The sequence below is a fragment of the Sphaerodactylus townsendi genome, linkage group LG14 (assembly GCF_021028975.2).
Source record: "Sphaerodactylus townsendi isolate TG3544 linkage group LG14, MPM_Stown_v2.3, whole genome shotgun sequence".
In the NCBI taxonomy this organism is placed as follows: Eukaryota; Metazoa; Chordata; class Lepidosauria; order Squamata; family Sphaerodactylidae; genus Sphaerodactylus; species Sphaerodactylus townsendi.
In genome coordinates, this window is record NC_059438.1 from 28,560,463 (window position 1) to 28,576,680 (window position 16,218).

The window sequence follows — 16,218 nt, forward strand, 5'->3', positions numbered from 1 at the left end:
TGTTGGACGAATTGTTAATGGTTGCATTTCTAAAGGTAATGTTCTGCGACAGAATGCATGATAACTGAAGAGTCTTTAGTGAATGGACTCTTGGCACGTTTTTTGGCTAGTCAAGGGTAAGAAAATGGAGTAAGAATCTAAGGGGGGATTATTTTGCGCTGCTAAAAAGCTACAATTTGTTTAATTCTTCACATTAACAGTACTTAGCTGTATTGTTTCACTGAGTGTGCTGCTATTTTATAAACATTTTTATAATATATTCTTAAATTTTTCAAATCCTGAAGTAAGTGGTTAAGTGGAGATATGCTGAGTTTTATGCTGAGTTTCTTCTTCGATTTACTGGAAAATGCCTGTACAGTCTCTCCCTCCTCATGCAGTGTGTTGTTTGTTTTAATTTCTTATCATTTCCTGCTATGTTTTACCTCAGGTTTACTGGACAACAAATTGGTTTCCATTTTCACATTACCTCACAATTTTACAGTTTTCCACAGAGAGCCATATAGAGTAGTTGATGCAAAAGACATATGGGGCGGACATTTTCCAATAGAAAGCCCTTTGATTTCAGCTGTGAATGGGGATAACTGGTTATTTTTTTTTCATGGAGACACTTGGCTCTCTTGTGGACTTTGGTATCCTTACCACAGTGGGGAAAAATGCAATAATATTAAGAATCTGGGTTTGTCATACTCCCTTCAAAGCCTGATAAATTAGTCTAGATACATTATATGGTGAATTGTAGTTCCAGGTGCGATTCCTTAAAACTACTTGTTTGAAATAGAGGGGATTTGTGAAAGGGAAATAGTTATATCAGGAGTCAGCTATCTTTTATAAAGAGGGATCTAAAATTACATTGTAATTCAGAGCAAGAGGTTAACAAGGTCAGTAGAAGAAACTCCATTTGTGTAACTGAAAAGATGCAGTTCAATGTAACTGACATGTTTAATCATAAAGTTCCCGCACCTTGTCGGTTGTCTGCCTAGTAAACATTGTGATGTGACATCACTCCTTTACCTGTTCAATATTAAAATACAGCATAGCAATTTGAACCCTACAGCATAGGGATCCATAAGTGCTAGGGATTTGGCAACCGAATGTCGTCTTTCCAAACTGATATCTGCCACCAAAAAAGAGATCACACAGGATTCAACAGGAAGTTGGCATTTTCTCAGAATAGGTGTAATCCAAAGGTCATTTGAGCAGTGCCCACCGATCACAGATGAGCTGGAGTCACGTTTCAGGAATTTGACATTCTATATCTCGCAGTGGTCAGCCCTGATTAATATTGGAACGGGAGACCACGAAGGAATACCAGGGTTACGATGCAGAGGCAGGCAATAGCAAACTACTTCTGTTAGTCTCTTGCCATAAGGCATCTGTGACTTGACAGCTTACACAAGTCTCACAATATACACAGGAGCATTCTGTGCAGTTCTGGGCATAGTTTGCACTGACTACTGATAATTTTTTAGCATTTCCCATTCTGTAAAGCATCTTTAAAAAGCCTTTTAATCCCATTAAAATATTTGGTTGCCATTTGTACCAATTATTCTAGCATCCCACGTATCCTTTCCAATATACCTCAATTTAAAAGATTTCATTTTCTTTTAAAAATGGTTCTGGAGTCACTAATTGCAGACCTCTGACATAGGTAAACCTGCTTCTAATGATCCTAGTTTTTTTTTCCACACCTGTAATAATTTTTATTGAAGAGGGCCTGTGATTCCTGCCAAAGCCTCATCAAAATGAATGGGATCTGAATAAAAGCCCTTTTTAGTGAATGTGAAAGCTCACTTTACTGAAATGAATTGCCCTTGAGCAGGAGAAATTCCCATAGGATCGTGACTATGATAGTACGCAAAATCTCTTTTAAGGTCCTGGATACAACCAGATTCTCAACAGAATCGCCCTAAACTGTATTTCCCCCCCACTGTGGTTATCATTTACCTCAGACATCACCAACAGTTGCACAATCTCTGTTCTTTTTTTAAAATTTTGCTTTAACAAAATGTGACACCATATCAGTTTGATGTTACGTTCTCACAAACATGCTGTGTTTAAGGGGTATGGACGTTTTTTTTACATGGTCAGGGTATGCTAGCAGATCTGTATAAACATGATTGGGTGTATAAAAATGTATTTAGCAACTGTGTAAGGCTCTGCTTGGTTTTTGATGGGTAAGAACACTAGTCTCTTCTGATTACCTTCCAAAAGGTCTTATCTGTTAAGTCTTGTATGTTAATAATCAGGTGTTTTGAGTAGTTATGAGAAGGTTTATATGCAATGTGTTTTTGGCAGGATTAGCTATATTGTATGGACATTAAACTCACCTTGACCCAATCAGTCTGTTTTTGTTTTTAATTCATGTTTGCTTCCTTTCATGACAGCATCTTTAAATGGCAGTGTATGGAAATGTAATAGAAAAGAATAAAAGTAAGGCTGGTGCTTTTCCCCCCACACCTATTTTTTTTCAGCCTGCTGGGTGGCCTTGGGCTAGTCACAGTTCTCTCAGAACTCTCAGCCCCATTTGCCTCACAGGGCGTGTGTTGTGGGGAGAGGAAGGGAAGGAGTTTATAAGCTGATTTGAGGCTCCTTACAGGAGAGGAAAGGGGTATAAATTCAAACTCCTCTTATACTTCTTTCAGTTATTCATTTCTAGTATGCCTTTCTTAACTGGTACTCAAAGTACATTACATAGTGTAAGTCAATGCAATCAACAGGATGAGGTATCTGATAAATAGTGTGAAAGGACTAGGATTATAGAAACTTGAAATGGCAGCAGTATTAGAAATGACATGTTACACAATGCAGAAAATGATACTACATAAACAGAAAATTTCAGTTAAAGCAGACTGCTACGTGCAGCAAACAGATAAAATACACTTTACATAGTGGTACAGCTCAAAGTCCTGTTCCCTTTATAAAAAGCATTCTCCTGACATCATACTACATGGTCGACGAATTATGTAGTGATCTTGGCTAGTAAAAAACTATCCAGTTGATAATTCATAACAGACATTTCAGCCAATAAGAGGATTTTATTTGCAATAGCCGCTCTGGAAGAATGTCAAATAATTGTTTCAAAGACTTGGCCCACCTTGTTGGTAACTTTCTGAAAGTGATATATGACTTAGGAAACCTTTGCTTTGAATCTTCCCCTCTGGCATTTGCGCAAGCCTCTGGCTACACTATGGGGAAATTCTGCTTGGCAGGATTAAAACTTAATCGAGTAAATTTGATGCAGACTTCTACCTTTACTTATATTGTTGCTCATAAAGTTTGAGTACTTTACAGGATAGGGTCACTGAATTTCCTGCATTGTGTAGAACAGGGGTCTGCAACCTGTGGCTCCAGAGCCACATGCGGCTCTTTCAGCCCTATACTGCGGCTCTGCATGGCCTGGAGGTCGGAGGGTAGCGTGGGTGAGTCCCTCCAGCCCTCCAGAGCAGTGCTGGAAGGAAAGGTGAGTGGAGGGGCCGAATCTCTGGCTTAGTAGATCTTTGGGGCCATGGAAAACAGGTCCAAATGGCTCTTTGGGTGGTAAAGGTTTCTGACCCCTGGTGTAGGAGATTGGATTAGATGATCCTTGAGGTCCATTCCAGCTCTACATTTCTACTGCCCACAATGTGGGTTGTGGGCAGCCCAATCCAGATTTTTTGGGGGGGGGAATCAAATGTGCATAGGGAGTGGTGGAGGGCTGCACCAATGTTTTTCCCCCTCCACTGGCCCAAGGGGCACCCCCACCAGCGGAAAGGGCAGAGGCGCTGGTGGTGACTGGCTGCCTTCCTTCTTCATGGAACTTGGAACCAACCCCCTCTTTGACCTTCAGATGGGTTCGGGAAATGGTTGTGAATATGGAAGCCCATAGCTGTAAAGCTTTCAAAGGTAAGAACCAGCACTTTAAATGGGGCTTGGAAGCAAATAGGTACTGATGTCAGGGAAACTTACCTCCATCGCATGTGACAACCTCATATGCTGGAAACTGTCTGATGCTAAGAAAGTGATAAATTTGCCCTGATGTGGCTTATTGGTTAGTGTGTTAGGTAAGAATTTGGGAGACCCAGATGCAACTTCCCCCTTGCAAGCTTGTAGGTTGACCTTGGGGGTCAGTCATCCTTTCTAATTTACAAGGTGGTTGTGATGACAAAATGCAGCAGCTTCTTTCAGTTCCCATGAGGGATAAGAGATACATATGGCTAAATGTGTAAAGTGACCAGGTGCTCAGGAGCCACAGCACAAGGCCATTGCTTTCATATCCTGCATGTGAGCTCCCAAAGGCACCTGGTGGGCCACTGCGAGTAAGCTGAGTGCTGGACTAGATGAACTCTGGTCTGATCCAGCAGGCTCGCTCATATGTTCTTAAAGTGCCATCAAGTTGCAGCTGACTTGTGATTTCAGCAAGGCACTTTCATGACTAGTGAAAAGCAGAGGTGGTTTGCCATTGCCGCCTTCTTCACAGTCTTCCTTGGTGGTCCCGCTTAGCTTCTGAGATCAAACTAGATTGGGTTATACCATGCTGCCTTAGCTAATTATGCAAAAGATACTGTAAGAATTATATGTTTGAAATGAGAAGTCGGCAGGTGCAGAACAGAGGGACGGAGTGAAAGAAAGAAAATAGTGTTTCCTCTTTAAAGAAAGATTTTCCTCTTTAGTGTTTCCTCTTTAAAGAAAGATGCCAACCTGTATACAATCATCTCCATTGCTCAAACTATAGGACCATTTTTATACAGTAAAGCTTTTCCTGGTCCATGTTTTTCAGACTGTTCTGTTGTGAGGTGTGTGTCTGAATGTTCCCTAATGGGGTGAGAAATTTTGCACCCTAGATGGCATTATCTCAGAAGAACAGGCTTTCAGGACAATGGCTATTTACACACATGTTCTTCGCATGGAGTGTACATTCCATTTGTGTTTGATTTTCAACTATGCATATGTTTATTCCCCTTCAGAACTCATCTTACTTCAGATCAGAGAAGCCCTGAGGTTTGTTGAAGGGGCAAAGTGCAATTCCACCCCCACCCCCCGCTTGTGCAAGGAAAGCCAAGCAGGCCAGCATGCATTTTGCTTCCTTTGGGTTTTCTGCTCCTCCCTGCCTTCCCACATCCACACAGGAGCAGTATTTCCCACTCCCCCGATGACATTTCTGGGGCTTAAAATTTTTAGGGGGGTTACTTTTGATCTATGGAGGGCCGCAAGTTTGACACCTATGTATTACAGGATTGATAGATTGTGAAACAGTTGAAAAAACAACAAACAACTTCCTGACCTGGAGGATAGCAAAATGACAGCTACTCTCTTGGGAAGAAGCGGGGCACCTCCCACAAGAAATGAAGAGACTCCACTGCAAAGCACATAGCCAGGCTGCAAAAAGCAAGCGCACAAAAGGGCCAATGTGTACAAGTTGCAGTTATGGTTTCCCTTCCATTCCAGAAGATGGCAGCAAAACAATTTCACAATTGCAGCTTCTTTTGTTTTCTTTTGTAGATTAAGAAAATAAAAAGAGCCCTACTGAGTTTGACCAGTAGTCCATCTAGTTCAGCATTCTATCTCACACTGTAGCCAGCCAGTTCCTCTGGAGGGCCAACAACAGGGCATCGAGGCCAAGGCCTTCCCCTGATGTTGCCTCCTGGCACTGGTATTTGAAGATTTACTACCCCTAAATGTGGAGGTTAATTTTAGTCACCATAGCTAGTACTAGTCCTTCATGAATCTGTCCAATTTCTTGGCAGCCTCCCCCCCCCCCATTTTTTTTGGCTGGTAAAAAAGACAGGATATTTTTGATTATTGGAAAGATGGTAAGATCTCGCCCACAGCAAGAAGGCAACTCTGAAAAGGGCCATGACTTAGCAAAAGCTGCTATGTGCTCACTGATGGCATCTGTGATGTGTGCCATGGCTGAGTTTGCTAAAAGTGAGGGAGAACCAATGGGAATTTATTACACATATACCACGTTCTGTTAAAACCATTTTATTTGGGGTAGAATTCAGCACTAGCTTCTATGTTGTCTGGAAGGGACTTTGTGACCATCACCAGCCAAGCCTCTCCAAAATATCTTTGGTTAGAGCTGTCCAGTAGCTGTCTAGACATGGGCTTTATGCCGAGGGCACTGGAAATGAGAAACGGGAATCATGTCTAAATTCTGAGGCCTAGAAAGATCTAAAAAAAAATTTCCAGGCCCCTTCAAAAAGGTGCTTCAATAAGTAGCTAAGACCTACGACCTCCTTCATAATCTATTTTGTATATAGCAATCTAAGCTATTCATTCTTAAACTTGAGAATTTACACCAGGCTGCTCTTCACTCCACTCCTCTCTTCTCTCTCATCTCCTGCTGCAATTTTCTGAACAAATATGAGATTGATTATTCTTTTTCTTTCCCTTGCATCTGAAGAAGGCCCCTTCTGCACATGCAGAATAATGCACCTTCAATCCACTTTCACAATTGTTTGCAAGTGGGTTTTGCTATTCCGCACAGCTGCAAAGTGCACTGAAAGTGGATTGAAAGTGCATTATTCTGCATGTGCGGAAGGGGCCAAGTGAGCTCTGACTCACAAAAGCTCTTAATAAATAAATGTTAGGTCTATAACTGGAATTACAGCTGATCTCTAGTCTACGCAGATCAGTTCCCTTGCAGAGAATTGGCAATTTGGAGATCAGACTCAGTGCATCCAACCCTGGCCTCTCCAGATGTTTATGGACTACGATTCCCATCAGCCCTTGCCATGGGAATCGTAGTCGATGAACTATGCTTCTAAATACCGCGCTCTCCCTACGCGGCGGGCGGGAGGGAGAAGGAAAGCTGCGATTGGTGGACGCGCCTCGGGGCGGGGGAAGCCGGCGGCAAGGCGTCGTGAGGGGAAGGGGGCGGAGCTTCACAGTGCCGGGGCTGAGAGACAAGGTTGACCATGGTCACGTTCGGGTTGACCGTTGTCCGGCAGTAAGTATCGCGGACCGCCCCTGCTCCGCCCAGCCCTCCTGCCTGCCCTTCATCGGCCCGCACTTCCTGCCTAGCCCCATTGACCTGGTGACCGCCAACTATGCGAGACCCACACGGGATGCGGGGCCAGCTCCAGCCGAGCTGTCAATCATCGACGGCGCGGCTGTGACGTCATACGCAGCCCAAAGTCTGGCGCTTTCAAAGTGGGAGGGGCGACTGTCGCCTAGTTGGATCCTTGGGGTTTGGATTTCTAGTACAAAGGGGGCTCGCGTGGGCGGAAGATCGCGAGCATGCGCAGGAGGTGCACACATGCATGCCTGCCTTTAGCGTTGGGTGAATGTCAGGGGTGAGTTTTCCAGGGCGGAAATGCTTTGCTAGGGAGCTGTCTTCTCGTTCAGGGCTGAAATACAGAGCCTCTGAATATGTACATAGTGCATTTCTAGTATTTGCACAATGATAAAATCAATGATGAAATCATTCTTTGTGCATGATGGGACGCACTGTGCTGTTACACACTCTCTGTGATACACCTCTGAAGATGCCAGCCACAGATGCAGGTGAAACGTTAGGAACGAGATCCACCAGACCATGGCCACACAGCCAGGAAAACCCACCACAACCTGTTGAATCTGGCCGTGAAAGCGTTCAACAGCACGTTTATTTATTTACCGGTACTTCCTTTACAGTCTGACTCCTGACCCCTTATGTCAGCATATCTGACTTTTATTCATTCATTAATTTATTTGCACCCTTCCTTGTCCCTCTCAGCTCAAGGGGGCTCACAGTTCCAAATCTGCCTACGGTGTTATCATGAGATGGTGACTTGTGAAATTTAACATACGGTACCTGTATACCATTCTTTCTTCCACAGTATTCAGGATGGCATGCAGAGGCCTCCACTTTTTCATAACAGTCTTGTAAGATAGTTTTAGGTTATTCCATGCTTATTAGTTGGGATTCCAATTCTGAGTGGTCAGTTGTGATTTAGGATTGCTTTACATGGGCGTATCAGTCATAGTAATCAATACCTTTAAAATCTGTATCCGGTATGGCATGCATATTCAGCCGCCTGAGAGAGAGAGATGTGAGACCCTCCCAGAATGTAGTTTCTACAACAAGCAGCTTGTAGTAGCTTGACTTCAGTGGACTTCGAGGATGCTGAGGATAGCATATTCTGTTTCCTTCTGGCTGCATTGCTGAAGATCCGTTCACCAGCACAAGCATCCTTCTTCTATGCTTCACTTCATAATATAACCTTTTATATGTAAAAAATCACCTTATAAATATCGTTGTACTTATTCGTTCATTTCTGAACGTACTGTTTTTAAAGGAAACATTTTTAAAGGTGCTTTGGGGAACACGGGTGTGTGCCCGTAGGACCACATTGGTGTAGGGGTGAGCCCACGAACCCAGCAGAACCGTAGAAGGAGCGCCAGGCATGCCGGTGCCGGCTACGGCCTTCCGGGCGCACACGCTCCCCCAACCCCCGTGCCCCCATGAGTCACGGGTCATGAACTGCCTGACTCGCGGTCACCAGGTGTCCCATACAAAGGGACAAAAGGGCTCCTGCCCTCAGGTGAGGATTAGACCCAGACACAGATGCTTCCTCCCGCACGTAGCAGCCCGATGAGATCATGCATCACATGATGATCTCCCGTTCTCCCGTTCTCCCGACCTCTCGTTCTCCCGCCTGCCCGACCCCTTTACACGCCCCATTGAAACCCTAATAAAAGGTGTGAGGGGCGAGCACACGGCAGAGTTGCCAGGATCACGGGATCCCGCGCTTCCTGCTGCTGGCGCTCTCCACCAGATGAAATCTCGGCGTCTCGTCTCTTCCTTGGGGCCTCGTGGGTCAAGACTACAATTGGCACCAAGCGGTGAACACCATGACACAGTCTGCTCTGTTGCAGATCTGCAGAGATTTTTTGTCTGTTCCACCCTTCTGCAGCTTACTCTAGATAGTTACAGGAATGGCTGAAATGAAGGTAGTGAGGCTATATCTCACTAGCCTCCCTTCCCCCAGCTAAGTGCAAGTTATGTCTGTCTTTTATGAAGAATTTTTCTTCTCTTTGTCTCTTTCAGTGGAGAAACAAGATACAATAAAGAGAAGATACTGCAAGGTTTGTACCTTTACTGCTGCAACTCTTATTAATTAATTGCTAATAAATCATAGTGGCTTTTAGCTTTACATCTTAACTTGTGTCATTAAATAATGAATTTGCTCCTAGCCCGGTCTTGTCAAAATATCATTTACAGAAAAATGTTGAATTCTGATAGCCCTGGTTTTAATCCAGCAGTGCCCATATATAACAGTGGTCTGCTACTACATAGTCCTTTTTGTGCGCTGTAGCTCCAGATAGGTTTGTGAGGGGAAGAACAAAAAGCTGGATTTAATCAACTCCAAACTTTCAGGGCTCAATTTTTAAATTTGAGGAAACACATGCACATAGGTACCCATAGAAGACTGCCAACTCTGGGTTAGGGAATTCCCAGAAATTTGGGGATGGAGAAGGAGGCGATTGGGGAAATATCATGAACAACAGAAACAAAAACAAGGCAGGTATACCCTCCTCCCCACAAAGAAGTTTGCAGTCTAGGTTCAAACTGAGAGAAACCAGCCAGATTCATTAGCATATATACGGAGGCCGAGCTACCAGGGGGCAGGGCGCACGCATTGCACCGGGTATGCACCTGGGGGCGGAAAATCCCCACCCCCCGCAGTGCCGTCCCCTGGCACTGCCCCCTGGCACCGCTCCCCCCCTTACCTTAGTGAAACAGTGCAGGCTAGAAAAGCGGCCTGTTCCCTTCAGGCTGAAAACAGCCTGGTAGGAACTACACTTCCCAGGAGACTTTGCGAGCCCCAGGGTCTCATGGGAAGTGTAGTTCCCACCAGCCATTTTCAGCCTGAAGGGAACAGACTGCTTTTCCAGGCTGAACTAAGGTAAGGAGGGCAGGGAGCAGGGCGCAACGTGTGTGGGGACACACAGAGTGCACACCGGGTGCCCTCTGGCCTCTGCATATATATTTACACATTGTTTCACTGGAGTATGAAGTAAACCCAAATACTTTAGGGGTGGAGTTTTGCTGGTTAAGAAGCCACAATAATTTCAGTAATCATTCCAATAATTCCAGTCCATGTGCTGATTCAGCTAGTGTATCTTAGTGGCCATTGATGGGCCAATCAGGTTTGCATTCTATGTTCCTATGTTTACTTTGTCTCCTGCAGGGCAGGGCATAGATGAACCTCTCTCTGAGACAGGCTTCCAACAAGCCCGTGCTGCAGGTGTGTTTCTCAGCAATACCAAATTTACTCATGTGTTCTCAAGTGATCTGCTTCGGGCAAAGCAGGTGAGTATTTTAGGGTGTAAATAGAATTAAAAGAGAGGTTCCAAGATTTGCTTTTTGTAGGAATCCTACAGCAGCGGTGATGAATACAAAGAAGGAAGATCCAGTGGATTTCTTTTCACAGTGCAGGTCACAAATGAACATATATTGTTTGTATAAGGAATGAAAATATGCCTCCCTTGCAGTTCAGAACTAAGTAGAATTACCAACCACTGTATCTTAACGAACAGGGAAGAAGGGGGAGGAATCCATGTCAATAGTCACAGTTTGAGAAGGAAAAGGACGAGTTTATGCCCGTTTCAAGGACCTCCACAAACATAAATGTGTATTTCTGCGTAGGAATCAAACCTCTAAAGCCGACTCAAGACTAACTAGCGCAGTGGTGGGGAACCTATGGCACGGGTGCCAGAGGTGGCACTCAGAGCCCTCTCTGTGGGCATGCGCACACAGAGTTTGTCATGTGGGGGGGGAATTGCCCCCCCCCACACACACACATCTAGGCTGGCATGGGCCTCTGGACTTGATGTGCGTGCACCTCAGCGAGCAGGGAGGACTCAGCTGGCGGGCCTGGTGCCTGTGCTCCAGGTGGCTGCTGCCGGGGGGTGGGGGGGGGGCACAGGCAGCAGAGATGCTAGAGCGGTGCAGAGTGGCGCATGTGGAACTTGCTGGAGGCTACAGCAGTCTGGCCCCTGCTCAGGGTTATTCAGGTTAAATTGCCTCATTGGCACTTTGCGATAAATAAGTGGGGTTTGGGTTGCAATTTGGGCACTCTGTCTCAAAAAAGTTCGCCATCACTGAGCTAGGGTTATCAAACCTCAGGGGGACCTGGAGTTGTCCTGGAATTTATCTGGAGGAATAAACAACTTTGGAAGACCATACTGGCTATTATGGTATACGACAGAATTAAGGAAAAATATAAGTCATAAAATGATGTCATATCTCTGCTCTCGCTACTTCTTGGGCATCACGCTCAAATTTCTAGGAATTTCCCAAGCTGAAGTTGGTAACCTGACTGAGGGTGATTTGATTTCTGACACAATAGTGCTATCAAGCACATGGATTCGGCTGTAAGGCAACATGATAAAAATCCCTTACAGTGAAATCCTACACAGAATTACATAGTGCTCAGCAGTGTAATTCTATTTTAGGATTGTTTTGCTGCTCTTCCACTTTTCATTGCAGCACAATCAGTACTTGATAAACCACCTGTGGCTCTTCTGAGCTCCAGTAGCTTGTGTAGCACCGGCCCGATGTTTCAGGAAAGTAGTAAAGACCTTACTCGGCTGGGACTGTGGTTGACAGTTCCCATCATGAAACAGCTGCTGCAGAATGAACACATTCGGTATAACATCTGTCCCCTCCCAGCCTTTGGATCGGCACCACCATTTTTATACTGTATGCTGCTATGTTTTTATATGTCTTATAGATCTGATTATGAATTTTAATGTATTATGTATTGCTGTATTTGTATTATTGTATTTACATTTACTGTACACCGCCCAGGGCGGTTTCCAAATAATAATAAAAATAAATAAATAAAATAATTTTTCTCTAGAGTCTCCTGTTCAAGATGGGACAGTGGTATTTTACAACAAATCTTTCTCCGCCATGGGCACTGTTCATGCCTATTCTTACGAAATACAGATGGGGAAAGACAGTGTTCTGTGCATGGAATGAGGGAGGGTGCCATTTTTTAACATAGCCTTGACCATTCTTTAGCAACTGGCATCTCCTGGACTGGTGCAAAGGGAAACTCGCAGCGCTGTTTTAAACAGTCCACTGGTGTCATTAGGCTTAGAAAGTGTAATTCCACGTGGGATAGCACTGTTGTTGTCTGTCCCAGTGTTGTTGTGACAAAAGAAAGCAGGTTCCCAAGTCCCTGGGATAAATTTTAAAAAGCGGTGTCACGTATTGCCGTACAAAAGCAATCACCGAGTTTGCCTTACTGTAACTTTATGACCGTCTTTTCTTGCTGCTTCTTGGATTTGTAGTTCTTCCACTGGAAAATGTGAGTTTTTGACCATTTCCGCCCTGGCAGTTAATGAACTTGTTTCAATTAACATGATGGGGACTTTTTCTTTGGAAGTTGACTTATTCTTTTTTGGTGAGGAAGACGCACTCGTTATTCCAGAGAATGCAGGTCGTTGTTCATTTCCTACATTCCTGGAAGAGCTCAAAAGGACGCCAGATAGAATAGAACTTGCGTATTTTAAATTACCATTTTACCATATAAGCATCTGTTTTATATAAAAAAAGATTTCCCCAGGGTATCCTTTTATATTATTTATAACATGTGTGTTGTTTGACACGGCTCGTTTGCTTAATGTTTCAGACGGCAGCCTCGATTCTCGGAAAGAGTCAGTTTTGCAAAGAGACTGCAGTAAAGTATGATCCAAGACTCCGAGAACGGGTAAGTGTAGAAAACAGTTTTTTGTGTCAGTATCTTTCTACAGAACCATGAATCTCACATGACCACTTGCAATGCCCCTGAGCCAAAGGACTCAAACCTTGTTTTTCTTCTGTAGACCAAGTTGGCAACCCAGCTACCCTCTTGGAATTATTTTGCACAGAGGGTGACCTAGGTTTTCTCTGAATATCTTCTAATATGTTCTTCATTTGATTTACATCACTGTCCCAATGCACTGTTATTTTTTAACAGGGGTATGGAGTGGCAGAAGGGAGGCCCTTGAGTGATCTCAGGATCATGGCAAAAGCTGCGGGGGAGCAGTGCCCATCCTTTACACCTCCTGGAGGAGAAACCCTAGAAGAAGTACAGTATACCTTGGTTTCATAAGTTTTCCAATCTGCCTTGTATTGTTGTTATTATTATTACCATCATCATTAATGGAAGGTGTAGGACATGGCACCTGAGGAAGACATATAGGCAAAAAGGTTCGTCCTTCCCTCCCTCCCCTCCCTTGCATGCCACCCCTCCCTCCCTCCCTCTCCTCCCTCCCTCCTCTTCCCTTGCATGCCACCCCTCCCCCTCCCTCCGCTAGGGTGGGTGAGCCATGTCCCGTTGCCGGGCACCTCCCCTTCCCTCCCCTCCCTTGCATGCCACCCCTCACTCATTCACTCCCCTCCCTCACTCCTCTTCCCTTGCATGGCACCCCTCCCCCTCTAATTCTTTGCAGTCTAATTCCCTCCCCCTCTAATTCTTTGTAGTCTAATTTTTTGTAGTGGGGACAAAGCGAAGGAAGGAAGAGGAGAAGGAAGCAACAGACATTACAAGGGAAGAATATGAGGAAATGCAATGGGAGATGAGTTCTGTCAAGTTAAAACTAAAAGCAGTTGGGTTTATAGGGCTCACCACATAGCAGAAGAAGAAGAGTTGGATTTATATCCCCCCTTTCTCTCCTGTAAGGAGACTCAAAGGGGCTTACAATCTCCTTTTCCCTCCCCCGCACAACAAACACCCTGTGAGGTGGGTGGGGCTGAGAGAGCTCCGAAGAACGGACTCGCCCAGGGTCACCCAGCTGGCATGTGTTGGAGTGCACAAGCTAATCTGGTTCACCAGATAAGCCTCCACAGCTCAAGTGGCAGAGCGGGGAATCAAACCCGGTTCTCCAGATTAGAGTGCACTTAACCACTACACCACACTGGCTCTGTCACATAGGAGGTCTTGGCATAAGGGATCACAAGAGAGTAAGGAGGACCAGAAGTAAGGACCAGAAGATTTGGAGGGTATTGAACACAGTATGATTGGAGGAGTGAACATTACAAGAGGGGATTTAACAGAACACTAGGACCAAAAGAGCGTTCTAGTCAAGTCCATGGCGAGCTTCAAAGGTAAAGATTAAGGAGTTGTGCTGTATACAGGAAGGGACAGGAAGCCAGGGGAGGATTTGAGAAGGGGCTTGAGTGAGTTCATTGGGCAGGCAGTTTCACAGCCTCATCATTTTGTTGTTCCACTTCACTTTAGGTAAAAGCACGTGGTGAGGACTTCTTTGCAACTCTTTGCAGGCTCATTGTTAAGGAAGCGTGTCAGGAAAAACAAGCTCCCGAAAGGACAGCCGGAAACGACGCAGACAAACCTAGCACCTTGCTCACAAACCACCACGGAAGCCGGGAGTTTCATTCCAATCCCATTGGAGCTACCGAGGAGCTGTTTGCCAGTGTCCTGGTCGTGAGTCATGGGGCATACATGAGGAGCTGGCTGAGCTATTTTGTTTCGGACCTAGGATGTATTTTGCCAGCCTCTTTGACAAAGACTGAGCTCTCTTCCGTGAGTCCCAACACTGGGGTTAGTCAGTTCATTGTAAAGCTTGAGAGTAAAGATAACATCAAACCTAAAATCCAATGCATTTGTCTGAACAAAAACGATCATTTAGGTGACGTGGCCGCTGAACATATTAAGCTCTGAAACAGCAAAGACAAAAAAAGCAATGTGTATTTATGCAGTGAGCGCAAGCATATTTTCTTCTACATTATTTGAGTTGTTTGGGCTGTTTGAAAAGGGGCAAAATAAGAGTAAATTCATCTTCTGTTGCAAAAGTTAATTTTTTTAGCAACTGAATTTAGGTGATTCACACAGGCTGATTCTGCAAAGGCAACTCCAATGGGTTAAATTAGGGGTGGCCAACCTGTGCTGCTCCAGATGTTAACGGACTACAATTCCCATCAGCCCCTGCCAGCATGGCCAATTGGGCTGATGGGAACTGTAGTCCATGAACATCTGGAGCACCACAGATTGGCCGCTCGTGGGTTAAATGAACCCATGATGAGTTAAATGAACAGTTTTTCCTGTGCTGCCGTTTACACGACGGGGGACGGGGCCAGCCAGGAACCTGGGATCCTGGCAGCAGGAGCCAACATAGTTCACATGGGAAACGAGGTGTTTCCCTGCGAACTGCACAGCTGAGAATCTCACCCACCTGAGGAACCCCCTACCCACTTCCCAGCACAACATGGCTGCCGCCTATTAGAAAATCCCTTCTAGGGGCGGCCGCATGGGGAACCCACCCTGAGGTGAAATGAGCCCCCTCCAGTAGTTCCTACTTCTAACTGCAACCCAGTTGCAAAAGGCAGTGTTTGGAGCGAGTGGGGTTAGGAATCCATCATAATGGTGGATAGAAGGGGCTAGGAATTGAACGCTTCCTGTTTGCCTTAGTTGGCACAGGCAAGCAGGAAGCATTTTTAAAAAGTTGCCGGTTTAGCAACTTACATTTAAGCCGGGTTCAGGCTAATATAGCAGATTAGAAGCATTGGGGGGGGGGAGGGGACCGGGGGGGGGGCAAGTTCTGTGGGAACTTTTCCCCCTTAATAAATATAAAACGGAGTTGTTCCGCCGGGCCTTTGGAGGGACCAGCCGCTGAAATGGTGCCCCAGCCGGCCTGTTATTTAGGCTACCATCTAATGTGGCTCGCCACCCTTCCCCCCACCTTTTTTTCTCTTGGGAGAATTTTTAATGAAAAACGGGGCTGGTCGGACGCCTTCCCATTATTATTATTATCAGTGCTATGTTACCGCTGTTTTAAAGATTTTAGTAATTTATTTTATTATATTTTATGTTGTACACCGCCCAGAGCCCCTAGGGGATGGGGCGGTATAAAAGTTTAAACAATAAATAAATAAAATAAATTAATTAATGCTTTTAAAAAGGCCTGAACCTGTTCTATTTGGCCTGTGCAGAATCACCCACAGTATTTGCAAAAGTATTTATTCATGATATACCCCCATGCATGACGGAAATTGCCTGGGTTTTTTAATCAGTACTGCAGTATTAAACGCAGATCACGTGTTTGGGTCCCATGTGTGTTGCAAGTGTCTGTGTCTTAGCACTTTATTAAACGTTTGAGTCAGTCATTCAGTGAGGAGAGTTGAGTCAGCCATCTCAGGGTGAGGGTTTGGAGCATCTTTTAAAGGCCGTCGGGGAAGGTAGATCTGGGCCACTGAGTACATGTCGCTGGGATATTCATTTGGATGCGGCTTGCACAGATGAGCGT

The 16,218-nt window shown here is 45.0% G+C and overlaps 1 protein-coding gene across 3 annotated transcripts; it reads left to right on the forward strand.

Annotated features, from left to right (window-relative positions):
* Positions 1–6,824: 6,824 nt before the first annotated feature.
* Positions 6,825–15,531, forward strand: TIGAR (TP53 induced glycolysis regulatory phosphatase). Of its 3 annotated transcripts, none has more exons than XM_048516195.1 (6): positions 6,825–6,928; positions 9,011–9,048; positions 10,155–10,276; positions 12,606–12,683; positions 12,933–13,043; positions 14,196–15,531. In XM_048516195.1, the coding sequence occupies exons 1-6, from the start codon at positions 6,897–6,899 to the stop codon at positions 14,634–14,636; spliced, it is 822 nt and encodes a 273-aa protein (XP_048372152.1). In that variant the 5' UTR covers positions 6,825–6,896; the 3' UTR covers positions 14,637–15,531. The 3 variants fall into 3 exon arrangements, with proteins under 3 accessions (XP_048372152.1, XP_048372151.1, XP_048372153.1); XM_048516194.1 differs by lacking the exon at positions 6,825–6,928 and adding an exon at positions 7,154–7,274; XM_048516196.1 differs by lacking the exon at positions 6,825–6,928 and having other exon boundaries at positions 9,027–9,048; positions 10,155–10,211.
* The last annotated feature ends 687 nt before the right edge of the window (positions 15,532–16,218 follow it).